This window comes from Pongo pygmaeus, chromosome 19 (assembly GCF_028885625.2).
Source record: "Pongo pygmaeus isolate AG05252 chromosome 19, NHGRI_mPonPyg2-v2.0_pri, whole genome shotgun sequence".
NCBI classification, from domain to species: Eukaryota; Metazoa; Chordata; class Mammalia; order Primates; family Hominidae; genus Pongo; species Pongo pygmaeus.
This window is the reverse complement of record NC_072392.2, coordinates 7,203,588-7,228,238: the sequence shown is the minus strand read 5'-3', so window position 1 is coordinate 7,228,238 and position 24,651 is coordinate 7,203,588. Positions and strand designations below refer to the sequence as shown.

Here is a 24,651-nt window from a genome sequence, read left to right as displayed (position 1 = left end):
GTTTGTAGTTCCAAAAGCAGTTTTATTTTTCTTCTTGTAAATCATGACCAGTGAGAAATAATGCGTGCCCCCCCCCAGTGAAGAAGCTGTGCATAAGTATCCCACCCGCTCCGGGGCCCAGAAATCCCATCTCTTCCCATCTCCTCCCCCACTGTCCCAAACTCTTCATCTCCTCTCTCTGCCCTGGGCAGCCTTGGGCCTTCCCCAGCTATCTCCTAGCAACAGGCCCATGGTTGCCTCAGCAACCAAGAGTTCCATACAGGCCTCAGAGGCCCAGCTAAGCCCAGTGACTTCTCTTACCTCTCACCGGGAAGATCCCAGTGACTCAAACCCCAACAGGCCCCTCCTGGCTACGTGGTGATGCATATACATGCGTGCACATAAACACACACACACACACACACACACACCCTGTGATTAAACTACTAATTGTCAACCACCTCACAGGTATACCATAGACACACCCTGTGCCAGAAGAGTCACTAGGCAACCCCAAACAGGCCTGGACATGCGGACATCACAGACACTGTAGTCAGCAACACAGATATGAACCAGGATGCCAGGGACCTATACATCAGTCAGACACACGGGCTGATATGCACGCACACATGAAGAAAGGCCAGGACCCACAGATACTATCCTCTTCCCCCTGGCCAGCCCCACCACCAATATGGGATTCTTCCAGATGAGGGATGCTCCAGCCCCATTGCCATGGGGACTGTCCTAGCTCCCATACATCAACCTAGGGTGGGTTGTGGCCTTTCTGCCTCCCTCAGTAGATGGTTTGGAACATAGCAAAGAACTCCTCTTCTGATGTTCCAGAGTGTTCTGGCCTCTCATTGGTCAGGCCAGGCCAGGCCACCCAGCTTCAGGAGGAGAAGCCATGGTCCAAGAGACCGCACTGGGAAAATGCAAAGTCCTCCCTTTTCCCCAGACCTCAATATCCTTCCAGGGTTTTGCTAGGTCTAGTCTGGGTAAAGAGATGTTCCCCTCTTTTCCAGGCCCTTAAACACTGAGCTCCAAATCAAGGAGAGACTGGAGGTGCCCAGCCTTAGGCGAGAACAAGCCGAGAGAACCTTCCCTACCCCTCCCAGGGTCAGCACAGGTCGAGACCTTCTGGACCACTTGTGAGTCCTTGGTGGGCCCAGGTTTGGGAATTCCTGCCCACATCTGAGCTCCAGTCAGGTGCAGGAGAGTCCCGACTCTCATAGCTCCTGAAGCAGAGCTGGAAAGAGGCTTCAGGGGTGCCAGTACCCCATTCTCTCTCCTCCCCACAGTCAAACTGAGAACAGCGTCCTCAGTGCCGGACAAAGCGCAGAGACCGGGAGTTGAGCAGGTCTTCGGGGTCGGGGAAGACAGAGTCTAGGCGGAAGCCGTGCTCGAGAGCCACCCGCAGCACCTCCTCCAGGAAGCTTGGGGTGCCCACCACCTCCCGCCGCTCTCCTGGCCCCCCAGTCCACAGCGGCTGCAGCCCCAGTCTCCCATACTCCACCTCGGGGAGTTCCACGGGGCGGGGGGCCCACTCCAGATGAAAGTGTGGGCTCCCCTCTGCCCTATCCCCACTGGCCACACCAAATCTGGCCCGCAAAGCACCTAGACACTCAGAGTCGGTGCAGAAGAGGTTGGCTCGGAAGGTGTCCACCTGGACGGAGCTCAGCTCATAGTGATGGGGTCCCCGGCGAGCAGAGAAGTGCACCAGGCGGGGGCTCACATCTACATCTGCGTGGAGCAGGGCAGCTGTGGGTGCAGGGGTCCCCCGAGAGGCCTCCAGTTCCCGCAGCGCGTCCAGGAGGGGCCGGATCTGGTAGAAGTCAGCCTCTGCCCTGAGCAGCGCTGTCTCTCCGTACCCGCGGGGCAGGTCCAGGCGGCCCAGCCTCAGGAAATTGAGGATGTGCCGGAAGGCCTTGCCATCCCGGTCGATGAAGTAGTGGCCGCCTCCTTGGGGATTGAGGTTGGGGGGCATGGGGGTGCCGGCCCTAAACATGGCCCCCAGCATGGAGTCTGGGAAGCGGGTCAGGGTCTCCAAAGTGGTGGAATATAGTGTGCCCCCCACATTCAGGGTCACGGGGCCCCCAAAGGAGGGGGGCGAAGAGGGCACAGGAGGAGGAGAAATTTTGGGAAGTACAGGAGACACCGAAAGAAAAGAAAAGGCACAACTTCCTGGGTGTGTGCAGAATTGGGTCGAAGCTGTCAGATTCGCTGGGTTGGAGGCACAAGTGGAGCACACGCAGTAAGGTTTGGGGCTCACTCCGGATACTTTGGTGGTGGATGGGGAGCTGGTGTCAGGACACAGAAATCCCCAAAAGGTTGAGAGAAGAGATGAAAAGAGCAGAGGGCAGCCAGAGAGGGGAAGGGAGCTTGAGGTCTGGACGTATCCGATTTGGGGTGGTCAGCGACACCCCTCTGTGGTCTTCAGACAGTGGGTTTCCGGAATCCAACCAGCAGGTGACGGTGGCGAGCACAGGGCCGACTCTGAAGGGATGGCTGCAGAGACCCCGGGCAGATCGCTGCCGCCGTGGACGAGTCCAGCCAGGGCTCTGGGGCCACTCAGAGGCCTGGCCTGGCTGCCGGCGCGGGTCCCAGGAGATGGAGGCGGAACCGACGGGAGCGGATGGCGGAGCCCCCTTGTATCCGCCAGGGAGCGACGATGCGTGCTCAGCCCGGGCTGGGAGTGTCCGAGGGCTCTGATGGAAACAGCCAGGAGTTTCGGGACCCGGCCGCGCCGCCTTCCTTGGGTGTCGCCGCAGCTGCTGAGGTCCTCTCCGCCCCCAGGAAGTGGCCTAAGGGCAGCGGCCCGGGGCCCTTTAAGAGACAGCCCCGCCCCTTGGCGCCCCGCCCCCGCCCCCGCGAGGCTCGCGCGGCTCGGGCGGAGGTGGGAGGCTGGAGGCGAGTCTCGGACGCGAGAGACTGGGCGGACTGGCAGGACTGGCAGACGCTGGCGGGACGGGGTGACTCAGGCACGTCGCCCCGGATGTGGCCGCGACCGCCCCGCCGCCGCTCAGGTGTGCCCGACCTCACGTCTGCAACTCGGCGGGGCTGGAGCCTCTAATCCCACCGCTCAGAGCCCGAGGCCCGGCCGGCCCGGCCCGGGAGCCGAGTCCCTCCCAGCGGCTCCCCCGGGGAATTCCCGAGGGGGCGGGTGCTGAGCCGCCGCATTCCGGGGATGCCTTCCAGCCGGGGTGGCCCGGGCGCGCGCTCTCCGCGGCGGCGCGGGGCCAGCGAGCCCCAGGGCCAGCCCCACCCCTCGGCAGGACTGGGCTGGCCACGTCGCCCTAGCCCTAGAGCCCCCGCCCCGCAGCGCCCGGCGTTCAGGCCGCGGCCGAAGCTGCAGCCTCGCTCCCCGGAGTCGCCCCTTGCTGGACTGGAGCTCCCAAACCCCCAGTCGCTCCCCGCACCTCGGGAGCCGCAGCGCCCAACACCCTACGGGCCCGAAGGTGGCGCCCAAGAAGTGAACCAGAAGTGAGAGCGAAGCACGGAGGCTTTAATGGCAGAGGGCCCGGTGGCGGGGAAGGGAGGGAGGCGCGGGCCCCGAGGGCCTGGGGTCACAGCGTGTGGAGGTCATGACTGCGCCGGCTCAGCTTCTCCGGGTCGTCTGACGCCATGAGGGAGAAGTCGCGGAAGATGTCAAGATACGTCTCATCTCCTGGGGGAGGGAGGAAAGGCCGGGAGGCGGCTGGGCCCCAGTGCAGAAGGGCAGGATCCGGCGGTTGGGGCCCACCTGGGGACCTCGCGCTCCGAGCCCGGGTGGGAACGTGCGCGCCGCGGGCACTGCGCCAGCACCTATGCCTTGCCAGGGCCTGGCACGTCACATGCGCCCAATACGCATTTGTTAAATAACGGAATGAATGCAGTTGGGCACTAGGGAGAGAGGTCACCGTGGACCAGAAGCCCAGAGTTCAGGTGTTGGGCCTGGGGGGTGGGGTGGGTGTATTCTTTACCTGCCTGCCCCTGGGCCGCTTCAGCCTCCCTCATCTTTGCCAGTCGTAGCCTGAAGGGGAGGGAATTAAGAAATGAACGACACTATCTTTGGCTGGGCGCGGTGGCTCACGCCTGTAATCCCAACACTTTGGGAGGCCGAGGCAGGCGGATCACGAGGTCAGGAGCTCGAGACCGTCCTGGCCAACATGGTGAAACCCCGTCTCTACTAAAAATACAAAAAATTAGCCGGGGTTGGTGGCGCACACCTGTAGTCCCAGCTACTCGGGGGAGGCTGAGACAGGAGAATCGCTTGAACCCGGGAGGCGGGGGTTGCAGTGAGCCAAGATCGCGCCACTGCACTCTAGCCTGGGCGACAGAGTGAGATTCCGTCTCAAAAACAAACAAACAAAAAAAAAACGACACTATCCTCACCTCCCCCACAACTTCCCATCCTTTGAGCTGGGTTGCGTTCCGTTCATCTGCCCCCACCCCCGGGGTCATGTCTAGTGCTAAAAAGATGCCTAACAGCAATGATGATGGGCGAATGACGCCTCTCAGGGTGGGCCAAGCATCCTTGCACCCTGCCCGCCCTCCCGCCCGCCTTCTACTCCACGTCCCAGTGCACACTTGGCGCAGCCTTTCTCGAGCCTGGCCCCGGCGCTGGCCCAGCCCTTCCCCAGGCCCCACCGGGCAGGCTTCTGTTTCGGCGTCAGCCCCGCCCGCCCGAAGGTGGGCGGGCGGGGGTAGGAAGAGTCCCAGCGCCAGCGCCAGCCCCGCCCCTTCAGGCATTCTTACAGAGTGACGATGTCAGCGTTGGCTGTTTCCATGGCGATGGTCAGAGGGTCCCTGCCTTCAGAGTCTCGAGCTCCCAGATCAGCTCCCCGTTTCAGGAACAGGCAGGCGAGCCTGGAGAGAAAAGCCAGGGTCAGCCGGCCGGCCAACTTCTCCCAGCCTTCCTCCCCATGGCCATCATCCCTACCCCGTGTGGCCAAGAATGGTTGCGTGGTGCAGCGGGCCCCGGCCCGCACTGTCCGCTTGGTTCACGTTCGCCCCGTTCTGGAGGAGAAACTCACAGGCCAGAAGAGAATTCTGCATGGAGAAGTCGAGAAGGGGGGTTGAGGGTGGCATCCCTAGTGGTGGATTTCAAGATGTCTTAGGGTGGCGCCAGTTCAGAGAATGGGAGGGTGGAGTGTGGTAATCAGGAATGTGGAAGGGGTTACAGCTGTCAGACTTGGCTCTAGCTCTTTGCATGTATTCATATATAAATCCATAGTACAAGCTTATGAGGTATGTTACTATTTTACAGATGAGGCTGAGAGGTTAATAACTTCTTAAAAGTCTCCTGTAGGCCGGGCGCGGTGGCTCACAAGGTCAGGAGATCGAGACCATCCTGGCTAACACGGTGAAACCCTGTCTCTACTAAAAATACAAAAAATTAGCCGGGCATGCTGGTGGGCGCCTGTAGTCCCAGCTACTCAGGAGGCTGAGGCAGGAGAATGGCCTGAACCCGGGAGGTGGAGCTTGCAGTGAGCCGAGATCACACCACTGCACTCCAGCCTGGAGGACACAGCGAGACTCTGTCTCAAAAAAAAAAAAAAAAAAAAAAAAAATCTCCTGTAAGGGGTGAGAGCCTGGGTTCAAACTCAGCTTCTCTGCCTCCAAATCACACACACTTAGCAACCAGTCTCTATTGCTGATCTCTCCCTGTGGGTGGAGGCCCTAGGGAACAGGTAGTGGGAAAACGAGGTGAGGGCAGGGCCCAGAGTCAGGAGTAGGTGTCAGCCCTAGGGTGGGGTGGGGAGGTGGGCAGGGCTCTTACAGCAGCTGTGGCCTGGATCAGCGGTGTGGCATTATCTTGGCCCCCATTGACCCAGTTGACATCAGCTCCATGGGCAAGCGCGTCGGCCATGGTGGGAAGAGATGGAGGATGCCCAGACGCTCGAAAGAGTAGGGCCCCAGGGTGCAGGCTTCCCAGGTCCTCAGAGGGGGGCTCTGTTCGGGGGATTTGGTTCTGTTAGGGGGAAGCAGCTCTGAGTCTGAGAAGAAAACCCTCAGCACAGTGCCCCAGTGCTATAATGGGACAGGTCTCTTCTAAATGATGGGGAGCTTGGGACTGTGGAGGGAATAGAGTGATGCAGGCGTGTCCAACCACCCCGACTGCTGGGATGACACAGGTGAGCTGACTGCCTGACACTTGGCCTCAGCTCTCAACCCCTGATGCTCCAGCCAAACCCACCCCCTCTCTCTCTCCTTTTCTCATGCTGTTGGCACCCCTTACCCTCCCTGCCCACGCCCAGCCCCACATTCCTTCCCATTCTTAATGTCACACTCCACCGTAACCCCTGAAATTGCAGTCCGGTCCCTCCGACATTCTCCAGGGGAAGGCCTGGGCTTCACACTCTGTGCCTCCCCGCGGTACCTGGCATGGTACCGAGCACACAGCAGGTGCTCAATGAATGCCCAACCAACCCTATACCTGGCTTGGATCTCAAGCTTCCTGGCCGGGGCCTGATGGAAGGTTTTGGGGGCACAGGAGGCTGCCCCCTTGGGGGCCCCCGGCCACCTCTTCGCCCTCGAATCTCAGGCAGCTTGGTCAGGAACTTCTTCTCCACGTATTTAGCATGAATCCAGGCCTCCTTCTCCTGCCTGTGGGAGGGGAGAAGCAGGCAGTCTTCCCTCTTCTTGCTCCAGGGGCCCCCCATTCCCCTGGGAGGCTAAACCCCAAGCTCACCGGGAGCAGCTGGGCCCTGGTTTCTTCACTGCCATTGCCTCCACGCGGGCCTCGTAGATCTGGTTGATGACGACGTTTCCCAGCTCGCACATGAGCTTCGGGAGGCCCAGGCAGAGGCAGAGACAGGGAAGGTGGGGGCGAGTGACTCCTCAGGGATCACGCCCCTGCACCCCCATGTCCTTGCCCCACCCCAAGTTCTTGTGCCCAATCTTCACAATACCCTAAGTTACCTTCACTAGTTCTGGCTCCCATGAGTCAAGGGTCAGAGACCGGACTTTGGAGAAGTGAACACCAAGACTCCTGGAGGGCCAGAGGGGAGGGTCAGGCCCTGTGCAGGGGGGCAGTGGCCTGGGGAGCTGCTGCTGCTCCTGAAGACACTGGGAGGCAAGGCTGGCATGGGGGCCTGTGCAGAGGTGCTGGCCCAGGAGGCAGGGCAGCTGCGGCCATGTAGCCGCCATGTAGCCTTGACCCGGCCCTGACAGGACCCTGCCTCGTCACCATTCCTTGTTCCTTAGGTTTCATTTCAAGGCCCTCATCACTCCAGCCACCTCCCTTCTCTAGTGACACTTTGGCCTGGACAACCTCTCCCATGTCACCTCCCTTCCGCCACACTGAGGTGGGGGGTGAGGGCCTTAGACACTTGCTAAGGCCTCATGACCGTTTCTCTGCCTAGTCTTCATTGGCTGCCCCACCCTCAGCAGCCTGGACCCCACACTTCTTCCAACCAAGCCAACAAATTATGGGTATCCCCCAATTTTGGCCAGACTAGGACACAGAGGGGCTAGGCCCACCTGGGTCCAACTGGCACCCCACAGGCTTGGGCCCAGGCCTGGTACCCAGTGACAAAGCCAGAAGCTAAGAGAGGAAGCCAGGACAGGGAAAGAAGAGGGGCTGGTGTGGTGAGCTCTCTATTGGAGCCTCACTGTGGCCCGAAGGAGTGGGGCTCCCGCATGGGCCTCGTGGAGTAACCTGTGGATGCCGGAACACTGAATGCAGAGGGTGACACCAAGGTTGATGCTGGCCCACTCCGGGGCTGGCTCCCGGCAGTCGCAGCACTGGGCATTGCCATCCACACTCTGGACCTGGGCCACTACGTGCCCGACTCCCCCAGGCTCCCTTCCCCTAGCCATTCCACCACAGCCCAGGGTGGCAGCAGAGCCTATGGCCAGGTGTCCCGAGCCCTGGGGGAGAGAGGGGAAGAAAGGGTGGCCAAGGGGCCTAGGGTAAAGGGTGCCCCATCTCCACGGGCAGCCTGGCTCCGCACCCCCAGATTAAGGTACCTGGCCTGGACCCCGGGGGCTGTCATCAAGGCGAGCCTGACTGAAGGCAGAAGCAATGCTGCTCTGCACAGCACTGACCCACAGCTGCAGGAGGCGCTCTGAGTCAGCCTGGAGGAGGCAGGACCTAGGTAGGAGGGTGAGGGAGATGGCAGAGGGGTCTGAGGCCCGGGAAGCAAAGTGGCAGGATGGGCAGGCTGACATTCAGCCAGTATTCAACCAGTTCTAGTTGCATTGAAAGACTTCTGTACCAGTTGGTAATATTCTCCTAAATATCCCCCATCACCCTGTACCCTCTTCCACAATGGCCCCCCAGTCCAGCTGCCAAAGGATTAAATTAAGGTCTGGAGGTGCATGGGGGGCCTCCATTGTGGTGGGCCCTGCCTTTCAGATTGGCAGCTGTTTAGATATATTAGAATATCACCCCTGGGGATTGCACTCACTTGCTGGTGGACACCACCTCAAAGCAGAACCGCCTTTCTGCGTCAGGGCAGAGTTTCACTGTGCAGAGACGAAGGTCATCCACCACCACAGTCACAGGGTCCTGGCAGGATAAGGTGATAAGGGGCCAGATGTCCAGCTGCAGGCAAGAGCTGAGTCTCCCTGGGGCCCAGGCATCCAGGACCCAGGCCCACTCACCTTGTACTTCTTCTGGTAAACCAGTTGGTTGCTCTGAATGGTGAACCAGCGTCTGTAAGAGAAGGAAATCATTACAGACATGGGCAGCTTTAGGATGAGGGACGGAAGAGAGGCTGTGCTGTTTGCCCATGAGGATCTAACTGAGAGGAGAGACACCTGGGCTGACTGTTCCACGAGACATTCCAGAGAAGGGTGGACAGTTGTGCAGATTGGAACATCTAAAGGATGCTATTCATATCTTGGACAACCCAGATTTCATATGGTTATGAAGACAACTTTCCAGCAGATGGCAGTAAAATTCTTTTTCTAATAAAATGTCTATTGCTACAATTTAAAAAAATACTGTTTAGGCTAGGGTCACACCTGTAGTCCCAGCACTTTGGGAGGCTGATGGGGGCGGTGGATCACCTGAGGTCAGGAGTTTGAGACCACCCTGACCAATATGGTGAAACTCCGTCTCTACTAAAAATACAAAAATTAGCCGGGCATGGTGGCAGGCACCTATAATCCCACCTACTTGGGAGGCTGAGGCAGGAAAATCGCTTGAACCCAGGAAGCTGAGGTTGCAGTGAGCCAAGATCGCACCACTGCACTCCAGTCTGCACAACAGAACGAGGCTCCGTCAAAAAAAAGAAAAGAAAAGAAAGAATCTTAGGGGCCAGGTACAGTGGCTCACGCCTGTAATCCCAGCAATTTGGGAGGCCGAGGCGGGCGGATTGCTTGATGTCAGGAGTTTGTGACAAGCCTGGGTTACATGGTGAAACCCTGTCTCTACCAAAAATACAAAAATTAGCCGAGCGTGGTGGCACACGCCTGTGGTCCCAGCTATTTAGGACTCTGAAGAGGGAGGATCACTTGAACTCAGGGGACAGAGGTTGCAGTGAGCCAAGACTGCGCCACTGCACTCCAGGCTGGGCAACAGAGTGACACCCCATCTCAAAAAACAGAAAAAAAAAAGAAAAAAAGAAAAGAAAAAGAAAAAAAAAAGGTATCTTGGGGAAGTGGCTCCATTTTCTAATTTGCACAGAGATCCCATGTGGGCTAGCAGTGGCGCTAGAAGGGAAAGGAGTCAAGTCACAGCATGACTTGTTCCAAACCCTATAGTGGCTCCCAATTGCCCTCAGAGTAGACCCCAAATCCCTACAAAAATCTATAGGGCCCTATAATGACTCATGCCCCCATTAGCTCCGATTTCATCTCCTGCACATCCTCCTCCCTCACTCTGTCCAGACCCAGGGCTGCCACGCTGCTCTTCCAACTCCCCAGCTATCTCAGGGCCTTGGCACTGGCTCTTTCTTCTGTCTAGAACTTTCTTCCTCCAGATATCCTTCAAGTCTTTGTTCAAAAGTTACCTTCTCATGAAGCCCACACTTCCCAACTATTTAGAACTGTAACCCCTACCCAGCTCCCCACATCCCTTGCTTTATCATCTTTCTCCTATAGCACTATCACCTTCTAACATAGCACGTAATTTACTTACTAGGTTTATCCTCTGTCTTTGCTGATGGAATGTAAACTCTACTGAGGCAGGGGGGTTCATCCGTTTTTCCTTGCAGTGCTTAGCGTGCTATTACCACTCGAAAATACATCATTGGGTGGGGTGGGCTGATTGGGGGTGTCCTCTCCTCACCTGCTCCAGGTCTTAAATGCATTGCTGGCCCGTTTGAAGAGATGTCCTTCCATCACCAGGCCACCAGCCCCCTCTCTTAAGCTTGGTTCTGGCTCCTCCCCACCCAGCTCCTGGAGGCATAAAAGGATCAAAGGGCAACTGAGATGGGCAGAGACCAAGGCCATAGGCATCTGCCTCCTGCCCACAGCCCTAGCCCTCACTTTCTGCTTTTTGAAATATTTTTTAAAATTTGTTTTTAGAGACAGGGTCTTGTTCTTTCACCCAGGCTTAAGTGCAGTTGTGTGATCATAGCTCACTGCAGTCTTGAACTCCAGGCCTCAAGCAATCTTCCCACCTCAGCCTCCTGAGTAGCTAGAACTACAGGTGCATGCCACCACACCAGCTAATTTTAAAATTTTCTGTAGAGATGGAGTTTCACTACGATGCCTAGGCTAATCTTGAACTCCAGGCCTCAAGCAATCTTCCCACCTCAGCCTCCCAACATGTTGGGATGACGGTCGTGGGCCACCGCACCTGGCCCCTCACCTTCTGTTTCAGCAGCACGTGTCTCTGCTCCATGTCCCTCTTCTCTCGTGCTGAATTCAAGACCAGCTGGTGCAACTGGGCACAGGAAGGGCATCTCAGATGTCCAAGGCCCCCCAGTTAGGAGTCCCTAACCTCCCTCCACCACCTGCTGTGCCCTGGGGCCCCACCTGGGCGCCCAGCTCCTTTCGATACTGGGACAGCCGGCTCAGCTCCTCATGGCCCTGCTGGAAATGGGTAGCCTGGGCCTCCACCAAACGCAGCACCTAGGGGACAAGGCGGGCAGTGGGCGGGCTGAGGAAGAACCCCTCTCCCCCTTCCCCTGTGCTGGCAGCAGGCTCCTCTCCACCCTTCCCTCACCCCCGCCACAACTCACAAACTCCATGATGTCAAACTTCCTCTTGTCCTCAATCACATTGATCTGAGGATGTAAAAAAAACCCCAGGTCAGTCTTGAAAACACAGCACCCCTTCCCACTGCACACTGGGGACCCCTCAGCCTCGAGGTGACACCTGAGGCTCTGGTACCCCAGGAAGACAGATTGGGGCAGGCACCTGCAGGGCATAATCCAGTGCCCGTCCCCGGTACCCAGCTCGAGCCGTCCTCAAAGCAGCTCCTGCCTCTTCTGCCTCCTGGGCCCGGCGCCTGGGAACCTCTGCGTTGTGGTTCAGGGCAGCCTCCAGGCTCTCAGCCCCCCGCCAGAAATCCCGGCGAGCCTCTCGGAAACCCCGCAGACCTCTGAGGATGGGAAGATAACACAGAATCGCAGCTAACACCCACCTGCCCCAGCAGAGCATTCCCAGGGTAAAGCCCTCATGTCCTTTCAGTTAGTCTCTGCAACGTGGGAAACCCAAGGAGATCCCTGGGACAGAAGTCAGGACACCAGAAACCCCCAATCTCACAACTCCGTCACAGGGGAGGCTCCTGTGGTCATGGGAAGAGGGTGGCAGGGCTGGTTTCCGAGAAATAAGGCTCCCTTCTCTCCCATCTCACTCCCCCTTAAAAAAATTTTGTTGTTGTTGTTTTTGTTTTTGAGACCGGGTCTTGCTCTGTTACCCAGGCTGGAGTACAGTGGCACAACCATGGCTCACTGCAGCCTTGACCTCCAGGCTCAAGCAATTCTCCTGCCTCAGCCTCCCAAGAAGCTGGGACAACAGACATGTGCCGCCACGCCCGGCTTTTTTTTTTTTTTTGAGGCGGAGTCTCGCTCTGTTGCCCAGGCTGAAGTGAAGTAGCGCGATCTTGGCTCACTGCAACCTCCACCTCCTGGGTTCAAATGATTCTCCTGCCTCGGCCTCCTGAGTGGCTGGGATTACAGGCACCTGCCACCATGCCCGGCTAATTTTTTTTTTTTCGTATTTTTTAGTAGAGCTGGGGTTTTGCCACGTTAGACAGGCTGGTCTCAACTCCCAACCTCAGGTGATCCTCCCGCCTTGGCCTCCCAAAATGCCGGAATCATAGGCATGAGCCACCGTGCCCGGCCTAATTTTTGTATTTTTTGTGCAGACAGTTTCGCCATGTTGGCTAGGTTGGTGTCGAACTCCTGGGCTCAAGCAGTCCTCCCGCCTTGGCCTCCCAAAGTGTTGGGATTACAGGCATGAGCCACTGCGCCCGGCCCCATCTCACTCCTTGACCAGGGTCTGGATCTGCTGCTGCAGTGTGTGTTGGGTGGCATCTAGAAGCTCCTGAGGGAAGGAGAAGTTGGTAGACTGGGGTCAGGACCACAGGCGACCTGGCCACCACCCCCACAATCCCTACTTTCCCCTACTTACCGCATGGCTGTCCAGCTTGTGGTTCAGGCTCACGGTGAATTTTTCCAGACACTCCTAGGCAAGAAGAGGCACAGAAAGAGTACCAGGCATGGGGTGGCAGCACCCTCCCGACTCGAGACCCAGCCTGCTATGGCTATCACGGACAGCAGCCCAGCCCTGCTGTGGCCTGGAAGCTGCAGACCCCAGGCCAGCCCTCCTCTTCCACAGCATCACCTCCTCATCCCAGACCCCTTCCCTCCCAGATGCAGACCCTCCGCATACCGCCATCATGGGCTCTGGTGGACCCAGGCGGGCCAGGTCACAAATGCCAACAACGAAGGCGCGGCTGGCAGCAAGGTAATGACGCCCGCTTTCCAGGAGACCAGTGCCCAGTTTCAGGAGCTGGGAAAGAAGGAGGGTAACAGGGAGCTGTGCTGTCATCCTCACACCCGGCGATGCCCCCACATCTGCCCCACTTCCTTCCCCTTGCCCAGGGCGGCGCTCCCCCATTCCTGCCTGGCCTCACTGCCCTGCGGGCTCATCCAGCTCTCCCTGTATCTAACACACACCTGCTGTGTTCTCATCACTGCGTCTTTGCTCCCACTGCCTTGGGCCTGAAACCCAATTCCTGCCCATTCCTCTCAGCCTGTCGCCAACACCTCTGTCAGCCTTACCTCCAAAACATCTTTCCCTGTCCACTCGCACATATCTCTTCCTTCCCTGCCTACCTGCTTAGATCCAGAGCTCCGTGGAGATTCCAGCCTCCTGCACGGTCTGGATGCTCTACCTGGTTGCTATTAAATTCTACAGTATTGGCTGGGCGCGGTGGCTCACACCTGTAATCCCAGCCCTTTGGGAGACCAAGGCGGGCCAGTCGCTTGAGCTCAGGAATTCAAGACCAGCCTGGGCAACATGGTGAAACCCCATCTCTACTAAAAATTCAAATATTAGCCAGGCGTGGTGGCACATGCCTGTAATCCCAGCTACTTGGGAGGCTAAGGCAGGAGGACTGCTTGAACCCGGGAGGCTGAGCTGAGATGGCACCACGTGACTGTAATCCCAGTTACCTGGGGGGCTAAGGCAGGAGGACTGCCTGAATCCGGGAGGTCAAGGCTGCAGTGAGCCAAGATGGCGCTACTGCACTCCAGCCTGGGTGACAGACCGAGACTCTGTCTCAAAAACTAACTAAATAAATAAAATCTCTAGTATTTACTGCTAGGAGTCGTCCCATTCTGTGCTCACTGCACGTTCCCTCATAAATATTAATCCATCATCTAGACCATGGGTCAGGGCCAAGAGGAAATGCTGGGGTACTCCTGGGGCCCATCCTATCTGGCCCTTTTGACTGACAAAGAGACTTGATAGGCCAGGTAAGGTGGCTCAGACCTGTAATCTCAACACTTTGGGAGGCTGAGGTGGGTGGATCACCTGAGGTCAGGAGTTGGATATCAGCCTGACCAACATAGTGAAACCCCATCTCTTTTTATTTTTCTATTTTTGAGATGGAGTTTCGCTCTTGTTGCCCAAGCTGGAGTGCAACGGCGTGATCTTGGCTCACCGCAACCTGCGCCTCCCAGGTTCAAGCGATCCTCCTGCCTCAGCCTCCCGAGTAGCTGGGATTACAGGCACCCGCCACCACACCCGGCTAATTTTTTGTATTTTTAGTAGAGACAGGATTTCACCATGTTGACCAGGCTGGTCTTGAACTCCTGACTTTAGGTGATCCACCTGCTTCGGCCTCCCGAAGTGCTGAGATTATAGGCATGAGCCACAGCACCTGGCCTGACCAAGATCAGATCTTATCAGACATCACCATGGGTTGTCTGTGACAAGGTACAAGGATGTTCACAAATCACTGTGTGAATCTGAGGACTCTGTGTCTAGTTTTTTCCTTACCATCTCAGCCCCTCCCCCTTAGATGAGTAAGAAACTTTCATAACACTGGACTAGTGACAGACTGGGACATCTGTTCAATAGAACAGTACTCAGCAATAAAAGGGAACAAACTGTTGATATGTGCAACAACTTGGATAAACTTCAAGAGCATTAATCTTTTAAAAAATAATTATTATTTTTAGAGTTGAGGTCTCTGTCGCCCAAGCTGGAGTGCAGTGGTGGGATCATAGCTCACTGCAGCCTTGAACTCCTGGGTTCAAGGGATCCTCCAATCTTGGCTTCCTGAGTAGCTGAGACTACAGGCACACACCACCACACCTGGCTAATTTAAAAACAAAACAAAACATTATTTAGAGACAAGGGTCTTGCTATGTTGCCCAGGCTGGTCTCGAGCTTCTGGCCTCAAGCAACCCTCCTATCTTGACCTCCTGAGTAGTTGGGATGGCAGGCATGAGCCACCACACCCGGCAGCAGCATTATTCTGAGTGAGGGGGGAGGGGGAAGCCAAATCTCAAAGGGTCACATAGTGTATGATTCTATTTATGGAACATTCTGGAAATGACAAAAGTAGAGAGATGGAGAACAAATCAGTGGTTACCACGGATTAAAGAAGTGCGGGAAGGGTGTCGGGTACCACTGTAAAGGAATTCCTTGTGTCCATTGGTGTGTGGTGATGGTTAAAGGAATCCATACACGTGATAAAGTACCCTAGAATTATACACAAAAACACCAAAAAAGAGTATATGCAAAATGTAAAATCGAAGTAGGATCTATAGAGTTTATTTATTTATTTATGTATTTAGAGACAGAGTCTCGGTCTGTCGCCCAGGCCGGAGTGCAGTGGCACGATCTCGGCTCATTGCGACCTCCGCAGGCTGGAGTGTGGTGGCGTGATCTCGGCTCACTGCAACCTCAGCCTCCTGGGTTCAAGCAATTCTCCTGCCTCAGCCTCCTGAGTAGCTGGGATTACAGGTGTGTGCCACCACGCCTGGCTAATTTCTGCATTTTTAGTAGAGACGGGGGTTTCATCATGTTGGTCAGGCTGTTCTTGAAGTCCCGACCTCGTGATCCACCTGCTGCAGCCTACCAAAGTGCTGGGATTACACGCGTGAGCCACTGAGCCTGGCTAGAGTTTATTGGGTTTTTTTGTTTGTTTGTTTTTGTTTTTTGAGACAGTCTCACTCTGTCACCCAGGCTGGAGTGAAGTGGCACGATCTCCACTCACTGCAAGCTCTGCCTCCTGGGTTCGCGCCATTCTCCTGCCTCAGCCTCCTGAGTAGCTGGGACTACAGGTGCCCGCCGCCACACCCGGATAATTTTTTTGTATTTTTAGTAGAGACGGGGTTTCACAGTGTTAGCCAGGATGGTCTCGATCTCCTGACCTTGTGATCCGCCCACCTTGGCCTCCCAAAGTGCTGGGATTACACGCGTGAGCCACCGCACCCAGCCGAGTTTATTGTTAATTGTAATGTGACAATATTAATTTCCTGGTTTTAATAATGTAGTAGTGTTGTATAAGATGTCACCACTGGGGGAAGCTGGGTGATGGGTACATGAGACCTCTCCTTACTAGTCTCCTGAGTCAGTAATTTACTCAAAATAAAAAATTCAGGCCAGGTGTAGTGGCTCACACCTGTAATTCCAGCACTTTGGGAGGCTGAGGTGGGAGGATTACTTGAGCCCAGGAGTTCCAGACCAGCCTAGGTAACATAGGGAGACCCCATCTCTACAAAAAATAAAATTAAATTTAAAAAAGCCAGGCGTGGTGGCATGTGCCTGTAGCACAGCTACTGGGGATGTTGAGGAGGGAGGATCACTTGAGCCCAGTAGTTCAAGCATCTGGGATCACAGTGGTGGCCACCCCATCCAGTCCATTGTTTAAAAATTATTATTTGTAGGCCGGGCGCAGTGGCTCACGCCTGTAATCCCAGCACTTTGGGAGGCTGCGGCAGGTAGATCATTTGAGGTCAGGAGTTCAAGACCAGCTTAGCCAACATGGTGAGACCCTGTCTTTACTAAAAATACAAAAAAAAAGAAAAAAGAAAAATTAGCCAGGTGTGGTGGTGCACGCCTGTAATCCCAGCTACTTGGGAGGCTGAGGTAGGAGAATAGCTTGAACCTGGGAGGCGGAGGTTCCAGTAAGCCAAGATCACACCACTGCACTCCAGCCTGGGCGACAGAGCAAGACTCCATCTCAAATAAATAAAAATAAAAATAAAATTATTATTTGTAGAGATGAGCTCTCACCATGTTGCCCATAAAACAATGTTGCCCACTAAATTTGTGACAATTTGTTACACAGCAATAGAGAACTAATATATAGCATGCAAATACATAATGTGTCAGAGGTAAATGTTGCAGAGAAAAGTAAAGCGAAGTAAGGGGAATGAGAGAGCATTTGAGTGTGTATTTGTGTGAACATGCTGTTTGATAGAGTGCTCAGGGGACACCTTACCATCTTGAATTGAAACATTTCACTGGTTTGTCTCCCAGTCAGCCTTTGGGCTCTGTGGGAGCAGAAATGATCTTGCCCTCTCTGAATGCTCAGGGCCTGGCACAATGCAAGAGGAGCTCAAGAGCTGAACAAGGAAGTCCAAAATTAAGTCTTTTTTTTTTTGAGACAGAGTCTCGCTCTGTCGCCTAGCCTGGAGTGCAGTGGTGCGATCTTGGCTCACTGCAACCTCCGCCTCCCAGGTTCAAGAGATTCCTCTGCCTCAGCTTCTTGAGTAGCTGGAACTACAGATGGGTGCCACCAAGCCTGGCTGATTTTTGCATTTTTAGTAGAGATGGGGTTTCGCCATGTTGGCCAGGCTGGTCTAGAACTCCTGACCTCAGGTGATCCATTCACCTTGGCCTCCCAAAGTGCTGGGATTACAGGCGTGAGCTACCATGCCTGGCCCAAAAGTCAGTCTTGTTTTCCAAGATCCTGAGCTTCTTGTCGGTACAGAACCACCTTTTTTGCGTCTCTGCAGTCTCCAAAATATCTGCCCTACACAGTATTCAACAATCCCTGGAACGGATTCTGTGTCTCCAGCTTTCTCCCTGGCCCTACCCCTCTCAACCTAATCCACTCCTGGGTCACCTCTCCATGTTAGGGTCACCTTTTCCAGACGGGTCTCCAGTTCTGACACTTCGGCTTCCACCAGCTCAATAGAGGCTCTGGGAAAGAGGGGGTCATGGGAACAGAGCTTGGGTCCATCTGGTCTGTCTGCCTCATCAGGCAGGATGGGGTCGCAGGGTGGTGGGTATGGAGGAGAAAGCTGCAGATTTGAGAGGCTCGCCCCCCACCCACCCGCCCACTTGCGCTCTGCCCGCTCTGCAGTCTGGGAGCTACCACAGCCCAGGCCAGAGCAGGAAGGGTAGACGGAGGGTGGATGTGGCCAGGGCAGGAAGTTGCTAACCGCCCCAGAGCAGGTGCTGGGGGAGGGGCAGGGGTCCCACTGAGAGGCCAGAGGGAATGCCAGCTCTAGGGGTGAGGGAAACTGCAGAGGCCAGGAGGAGCGTGCAGGGGCAGAGAGCATTGGAGTACCCTGCTTTCATAGATGGGGTACCACTTTGGCCCACAGGCTCGCTCCTGCCTCTTGGAGGCCTGCTCCCTGGAAGGAGATCTGGCCTGGGGAAAGGTGTGTGTGTGCTGGGGGTGTTAGACTTTCCCCTCCTTAGCCCCCCAGACCAGTTCACACTTACCGGAAACGGGGTGAGTCCTTGAGACACTCCTCGAAATCCAGCTTGACCGTCATCTCAGCTTGCCTGCTGTGGGGCCAGCGGGCCCTGGAGGCCGGGCACCTGGAGATGCAGGTGGAGGTACTTTCTGTCCCAGGAAGGGGAGATGATGGGGAAGGAGAAGAGGGACCTCCGTGGGGAAGGGCCTGGGGGGCACAATTCTTTCCCCAAGGGGAAAGGGATGTCCTAGGAGGAGCTCTCACCCCACACTTCCAGGCAGTGCTGGGAGGGGCAGGGGCGGGGCCTGGGCGGAAGATGGGGGCCTGAGATCAGAGAAGCCACAGCCCCGCCCTCAGAGACGATCTGCCAGCTCCTTCCTCCTAGGGCTCTAGCCTCTGTTTCTTTCTCTCTTCATGGTGAGTCTTGGGGGCCTGGCAGATCTAGGTTCAAATCCTGGCTCTGTCACTTAGAGGTTGTGTGCCCCGGACGAGCTCTCTGATTCCTCAGTTTTCTCATCTGGAAGATGGAATGATAACCCCTTCCTCCAGGGCTGTACGAAGTGAAGAAGGTGATAGCAGTAAATTCGTGGTTCACTAAATTTATTTATTTATTTATGAGACGGAGTCTCCCTCCGTCGCCCAGGCTGGAATGTAGTGGCGCGATCTCGGCTCTCCGCAACCTCCGCCTCCTGGGTTCAAGCAATTCTCCTGTCTCAGCCTCCCGAGTAGCTGTGACTACAGGCTCCTGCCACCACGCCCAGCTTTTTGTATTTTTAGTAGAGACGGGGTTTCACCTTGTTGGTCAGCCTGGTCTCCAACTCTTGACCTCAGGTGATCCGCCCACCTCGGCCTCCCAAAGTGCTAGGATTACAGGCATGAGCCACTGTGCCCAGCCGGTTCACTATATTAATTGCATCAGTCATTGTCATCCTGCTACAGCTTGGGCCTTCTCGTGATTCTAGGCTCCTGAGGAGTCCAGTACCCCGGACTGCTCCCAGCTTTCTTCGCTTTGCCGTCATATTCATGGTTCCTGTGTGTGAACTCCCCTTCCTCCTCCCCTCTCCTCAACGACTGAGCAGGCCCAGCCTGAGTACCCGATTCACAGCTCCCACACTGTTGCTCTTCTGCTCTTTATTTCTATTCATAGGGTGGCCATGAAGGGAAGGTTGCCCCCACTCCGCCCCCAACCAGCCCCATTTTCCATTGTTTGCTTTCCTTTTCTTGAGTCCATCAAAGTCCCAGGGTTTCATCTGGAGAGAAGAGTTTGAGTTCACGGCTTTCTCGTAGCAGGCATGAGATCTTGTCCATGTGATTCTGGATCCCCTAGAACCTCCCCACTCAGCTCCTCTACCTCCCTGGCCAGTGTAAGCATCCCCTTGCCTCTGCCCAGGCTCAGTGTGCCAGGCTGTGCTTGTTCTGGCTTGAGGAGTTGGCGTTGATTCCACTCTCCCTCTCTGAACTCCTTGGGCTTTGCCAGCTCAGCCCCCCAGCCACCAGCTGGACACCACTTGAGACTCACTGTCTTTGGAGGACAGAGAAATACCTGGAGTGGGGTGGCGTGGCAGAGAGGAGTTAAAGAGCAGGCGTGGAGCCAGTGGGTGGTGCCAAGCTGGAGGGGGTCCCAACCGCTTCTCAGTCTCCCTGGTTCCTCTCCTGTCCAATGTGGACCTTGCACTTGAGGCTGTTCAGGGCCTGTCCTTCCACCTGTCGCTGATGTACTGGCCTGAAAGAATTGGAGGGCTGGGAGATGGGAGCTTGCCAAGAGACAGCCCCAGGGAGATGGTGGCCTGGTGCCCTCAACAGGCTGCAATGGTGTCATTGTCACCATCAGGGAGCTCTCTGTGGCCTTGTGATCCCTAAAGGGGCCTCCCATGTGGTCCAGTAGGTGGACCTCAGTGCTTACGGGGTTCTCAATCACCGAGGTCAAGCTTGTGGAGCCTAGAATCAGGGATCAGGGCTGGGGTACCCATCAGGCTGTGGGTTCCCAGCCCTCCTGCCCCCTAGGCTGGCCTGCTCAGGCTCTCACCATCTTGATGCTCATCTTCCATATCCTCTACAAGCTCTGGATGAGAGCAGGACCTCAGGTATAGTCCTTTGCCACCATATTCCTTGTGCTGCAGAGCAACCTCCTGCCCCAATATGATAGTGGCCACAGCTGGGGGGACTGATTTCTGTAGGTGGAGGAATCTGAGGAATCAATCAAATGCATCCAAGTCTTCTGGCCATCTGGTGTATCCATGCCTCCCAGGTGTCTGTTGTGGGCCCTCATCAGAGGGGAGAAGCTCAGGCCCCAGATCCTCATCTCACTGACTTCTCTTACCCTTCCCATTTGAGAAAAACTTCAGCGACCACTCCACATCCCCCCATGGTTGTCTCGGACTTTTGTTTATTTTTTATTTATTTTTTGAGACAAGATCTTGCTATGTTACCCAGGCTGGAATGTGGTAGTGCCATCATCGCTCACGGCAGCCTCAAACTCCTGGGCTCAAGCTATCCTCCCACCTTAGCCTCCCCAGTAGCCTGGACTGCAGGTGCACGCCACCACACCTGGCTAATTAAAAACAATTTTTTTTCTTTCTCTTTTTCTTTTTTTGAAGAGATGAGGTCTCCCTATGTTGCCCAGGCTGGTTTTGAACTCCTGGCCTCAAGCAATCCTCCCAAAGTGCTGGGATTACAGAAGTGAGCCACTGGGCCTGGCCAGCAAATCAGCCCCCAATCAGACTTTCTGTTCCTCAACAGCCAATAATCTCCGGGGACTATCCTGAGTGGGGTCCTTCCTCCAGCTGCCCTCTTTCTTCCCTGGGGTTACTTCCCAGCATTACCTCCCTGTCAGGCAGCAACGTCTTGGGCTGATAGCCACTGAGAAAGACAGACTGTGGTAGAGAAGTGAGGAACGGGCTCTGGAATACAACCCCCTCTAGTCCCTGGAGCCCTGCCATCGCTAACCCTGGGCTTCAAGGATGTGCCTCTGGGTGACCAGGCCTGGCTCATCTTTGGCTCCTCTGGCTAGTTCTCCTGCCCAGCCTCTCTGCACAGGCCTGGGCTCTGGGTCCAGCGTCATGCCTTGACTGCCACCACTGATACTGACAATACCACCATTGTCATCCTCATCCTCTTCATCCTCCAAGGGCCGGTTTTTCTGAGCCTTGAGAAACTTCCCTTTATCATAGTGTGACTTGCGGCGCTTGTCAAAGTCGGTGAAGTCTGTGACCGTGGTGAGAGCTTGGCTTTCGCACCGTACTCTTGCCAAAGGCTCGCTCCACCTCCCCCTTTCCATTCAATCCACAACCTTCATCTCATGTTGCAGGCAAAAGATTACCTAGGTGTCAAGGCAAGAGACTGAAGGCACAAAGGAGTATTGTGGCAAGAAATAGTTAGAATAAGAATAGTCATAATACAAATTAGATACAGAGATGATCATGGACAATTATCAATCATTATTATAAACATTATTAATCATTAGCTTTTAATATTACTGCTTGTTGCATTACTAATATAACTTAGGAATAACCGGCAGGTATAGGGTCAGGTACTGAAGAGACATTGTGAGAAGTGAGCTAGAAGGCAAGAGGTGAACCTTCTGTCATGCTCGCATAAGGGCTGCTTGAGGGCTCCTTGGTCAAGCGGTAACGCCAGTGCCTGGGAAGACACCCATTACTTAGCAGATCGCGAAAGGGAGTCTCCTTTCCTTGGAGGAGTCAGGGAACACTCTGCTCCAGCAGCTTCTTGTGGAAGGCTGGATATTATCCAGGCCTGCCCGCAGTCATCCGGAGGCCTAAACCCCTCCCTGTGGTGCTGTGCTTCAATGCTCACACACCTTGTCCACTTTCATGCTCCTCCCGTACTCCTGGTTCCTCTTTGAAGTTCGTAGTAGAGAGCAGTAGAAGAAATAGTGAAAGTCTTAATGTCTTTGATCTTTCTTGTAAGTGCATAGAAGAAAATGCTGATGTGTGCTGCCTTCTCTCTCTACTTCGGTTACCTAAAAGGGAAGGGCCCCCTGTCCTGTGATCACGACTTGCTGCACCTTATCAATCACTTAGAAGATTCACCCTCCTTACCCTGCCCCCTTGTCTTGTATGCAGTAAATATCAGCACAACCAGCCGTTCGGGGCCACTACTGGTCTCTGCGTCTTGGTAGTCGTGCCCCAGGCCCAGCTGCTTTCTCTTTATCTCTTTGTCTTGTGTCTTAATTTATTACAATCTCTCCTCTCTGCACACGGGGGGAACACCTGCTAAGCCCCATAGGGCTGGACCCTACATCATGTATCTTGGAAAAGTTGTCTGCAGGCCCTGAGCTCCTGTCAGCACAGTCCTGGCGGAACCTGGGGCAGATACTGTCCATCATGGCAATCCTGAAGGGGCAGGAGACTAGTTGGGGGCATCAAGAGAAGAAAATAGCAATGGGGACAGGTGGTAAACGAGGCCAAATTGGCGGACCCCCACCCCCATCCAGGCCTGATGGAAATTGTAGCACCTCCCATTGCAAGTGTCAGAAAGCAGACCCGCTGCAGACCTGAATTCAGGGCAGAGGGAAGGAAGAGGCCCCACACCCCGGCTGATCTCTGGCAGGACTCTTACCTCTCTGCCAGCACTCCGGGATTCACTGAGCAGGAGGAGCCAGCAGAGAGGTCCTCAAAACTGTCCTGCAGCCTGCAGAGGAGGGGGAAGCAGCGCCGGGAGGTGGGGGTCAGGCAGTATCCAGTCCCTGAGGCTCTCTGCCTCCTCCACCTGTCCCCTCCTTTAAATAGAGAAGAATCTCTGGACTGAAGGGTTGGGGCTGAGGGCTCAGCACCTGTGGTAGGGAGTGTTGGGCTCATCCACCATCATAAATCCATAGTTCTTGTCAGCAGGTGGCCAGGATATTCATCTCGTCCCAGTGCTGAGACTTCCTTCTGGGGCTGGGAGAGGAGACCTTCTAGTGACCCTCCCACAGGCCTCCCTCATTTTCCCAGTCATTCAAAACAGGGTTTTTTTGTTTTTTGTTTTTGTTTTGAGATGGAGTCTCTCTCTGTTGACCAAGCTGGACTGCAGTGGCACGATCACAGCTCACTGCAACCTCTGCCTCCCGGGTTCAAGTGATTCTCCTGCCTCAGCCTCCTGAGTAGCTGGGATTACAGGCGTGCGCCACCACACCCGGCTAATCTTTGTATTTTTAGCAGAGATGGCGTTTCACCATGTTGGTCAGGCTGGTCTTGAACTCCTGACCTCGTGATCTGCCTGCCTCGGACTCCCAAAGTACTGGGATTACAGGCGTGAGCTACTCTGCGTGGCATTCAAAACAGTTTTTGTTGTTGTTTGTTTTTTGAGATGGAGTCTTGCTCTGTTTCCCAGGCTGGAGTGCAATGGTGTGATCTCAGCTCATTGCAACCTCTGCCTCCCCGGTTCAAGCCATTCTCCTGCCTTAGCCTCCCGAGTAGCTGAGATTACAGGTGCCTGCCACCACGACCGGCTCATTTTTGTATTCTTAGTAGAGATGGGGTTTCACCATGTTGGCCAGGCTGGTCTCGAACTCCTGATCTCAGGTGATCTGCCCATCTCGGCCTCCCAAAGTGCTAGGATTACAGGCATGAGTCACCACTCGGACTCAAAACAGGTTTCTTATACTCCCTTGTTGAGGCTGGGGATGGGGTCAGACTTAATGATAATCACAGTCCTGTGCAGCCACGGTTTATGGGGCACCTGCTCTTCTCCCGAAGGCCTGGAACCTCGGACTTCCCACTCAATTGCTCTCACCTACTCTAACTCTTCATTCTTAAGGCTCTGCCCCTTTCCTTCTGGCTCCGACCTTCCGGTGTCCCGAACCCTCCCGACTCTGGGCTGCCTGCCCGCAGAGCTGGGCTCCTTACTTCTCCACATTGGGGGATTTCTGCATCAAGTTGGAGCTGTTCTTTCGTAGGATGCTCCGGGGCCGGTCCTGTTGGGAGTTTTGGGGGTTCAAGCAAGTTGGCCCTGAGTGCGGACTGCACCCGGGGCTGTTTACCTCTTGCCCTGCAGGTCCCCCAGGCCCGGGGCTGGAAGCCCTGGATACACTGGTTCGAGATCCGAGGATGTTGAATCCACCAGGGTTCGTGCCAGACCCAAGGCTGTGGTTCGCAGCCTCCCTTGGGTGCTGACTGGGCCCGGAACCAAGGACCACTATCCCCCCGGAGGGACAGCTTGAACCAGTACTGCGAGTTACGGAGCCCCTGAGTGCACGTGAGGCCCAGAACCGTGAAACAAGACTACTCCGGAGGGCTGCCCAGCGCCTGCCTCGACTCCTGTGACCGCTGCGGGCACTCCTCTGGCTGCCCCTCTAGGGGAAATCCCGGTTGAGGCCGCCAGCAGCCCCTAGGCACTCCACCTTCTCCATGGCCCCACTGAAGGGCCGCTCTCAGCGATCCTGCCCCGCCTCCCGGCTCCACGTAGCCCCGCCCCTGGCCCCGCCCCCACCGCTGCCGGCGGGGGATGCTCGGGCTCAGTCCCGGGTCCACTTCTCCCCTGCTCCGGAGCTGCGGCGGGCGGAATCAAGGCTATATAGAGACTCGGGCTGGGGGTCCCTCCGCTCGCCCCTTTCCTTTGTGTCCCACCCAAAGATTTTCTTTGTCTGGGCAATTTGTTCCCGCCCTTCTCCATCACCACCCTCATC

At 55.6% G+C, this 24,651-nt stretch overlaps 2 protein-coding genes across 4 annotated transcripts; both read right to left on the bottom strand.

The window, feature by feature from the left end:
* Position 1: 1 nt before the first annotated feature.
* KCTD11 (potassium channel tetramerization domain containing 11) lies at positions 2-3,271 on the bottom strand. Its single transcript, XM_054458528.2, has one exon. The coding sequence runs from the start codon at positions 1,994-1,996 to the stop codon at positions 1,298-1,300; it is 699 nt and encodes a 232-aa protein (XP_054314503.1). The 5' UTR covers positions 1,997-3,271; the 3' UTR covers positions 2-1,297.
* Positions 3,272-3,460: 189 nt separating this feature from the next.
* Positions 3,461-24,441, bottom strand: ACAP1 (ArfGAP with coiled-coil, ankyrin repeat and PH domains 1). 3 transcript variants are annotated; one of them, XM_063655380.1, is made up of 26 exons: positions 24,367-24,441; positions 23,873-23,940; positions 22,819-22,924; positions 22,605-22,676; positions 18,052-22,005; positions 17,466-17,523; positions 12,751-12,870; positions 12,490-12,543; positions 12,344-12,402; positions 11,272-11,455; positions 11,094-11,138; positions 10,888-10,983; positions 10,721-10,795; positions 10,196-10,305; positions 8,566-8,617; positions 8,370-8,470; positions 7,930-8,053; positions 7,619-7,830; positions 6,880-6,949; positions 6,650-6,744; positions 6,395-6,564; positions 5,738-5,910; positions 4,898-5,007; positions 4,714-4,824; positions 3,939-3,988; positions 3,461-3,643 (listed from the first exon to the last, which is right to left on the bottom strand). In XM_063655380.1, the coding sequence occupies exons 5-26, from the start codon at positions 18,102-18,104 to the stop codon at positions 3,543-3,545; spliced, it is 2,223 nt and encodes a 740-aa protein (XP_063511450.1). In that variant the 5' UTR covers positions 18,105-22,005; positions 22,605-22,676; positions 22,819-22,924; positions 23,873-23,940; positions 24,367-24,441; the 3' UTR covers positions 3,461-3,542. The 3 variants fall into 3 exon arrangements, 2 of the variants coding, with proteins under 2 accessions (XP_063511450.1, XP_054314497.2); XM_054458522.2 differs by lacking the exons at positions 17,466-17,523; positions 22,605-22,676; positions 22,819-22,924; positions 23,873-23,940; positions 24,367-24,441 and having other exon boundaries at positions 18,052-18,338; XR_010124492.1 differs by lacking the exons at positions 3,461-3,643; positions 22,605-22,676; positions 22,819-22,924; positions 23,873-23,940; positions 24,367-24,441 and having other exon boundaries at positions 4,992-5,007; positions 18,052-21,254.
* Positions 24,442-24,651: the final 210 nt, after the last annotated feature.

Excerpts from the sequence above, each read along its gene's own strand:
- ACAP1 (XM_063655380.1), bottom strand. The coding sequence starts at position 18,104 with ATGACGGTCAAGCTGGATTTCGAGGAGTGTCTCAAGGACTCACCCCGT. Across the intron at positions 8,471-8,565 it reads TTTACCAGAAGAAGTACAAG|GACCCTGTGACTGTGGTGGT; the intron begins GTGAGTGGGCCT and ends TTATCCTGCCAG. Across the intron at positions 5,008-5,737 it reads TGATCCAGGCCACAGCTGCT|AATTCTCTTCTGGCCTGTGA; the intron begins GTAAGAGCCCTG and ends TTCTCCATGCAG.
- KCTD11 (XM_054458528.2), bottom strand. The coding sequence starts at position 1,996 with ATGCTGGGGGCCATGTTTAGGGCCGGCACCCCCATGCCCCCCAACCTC.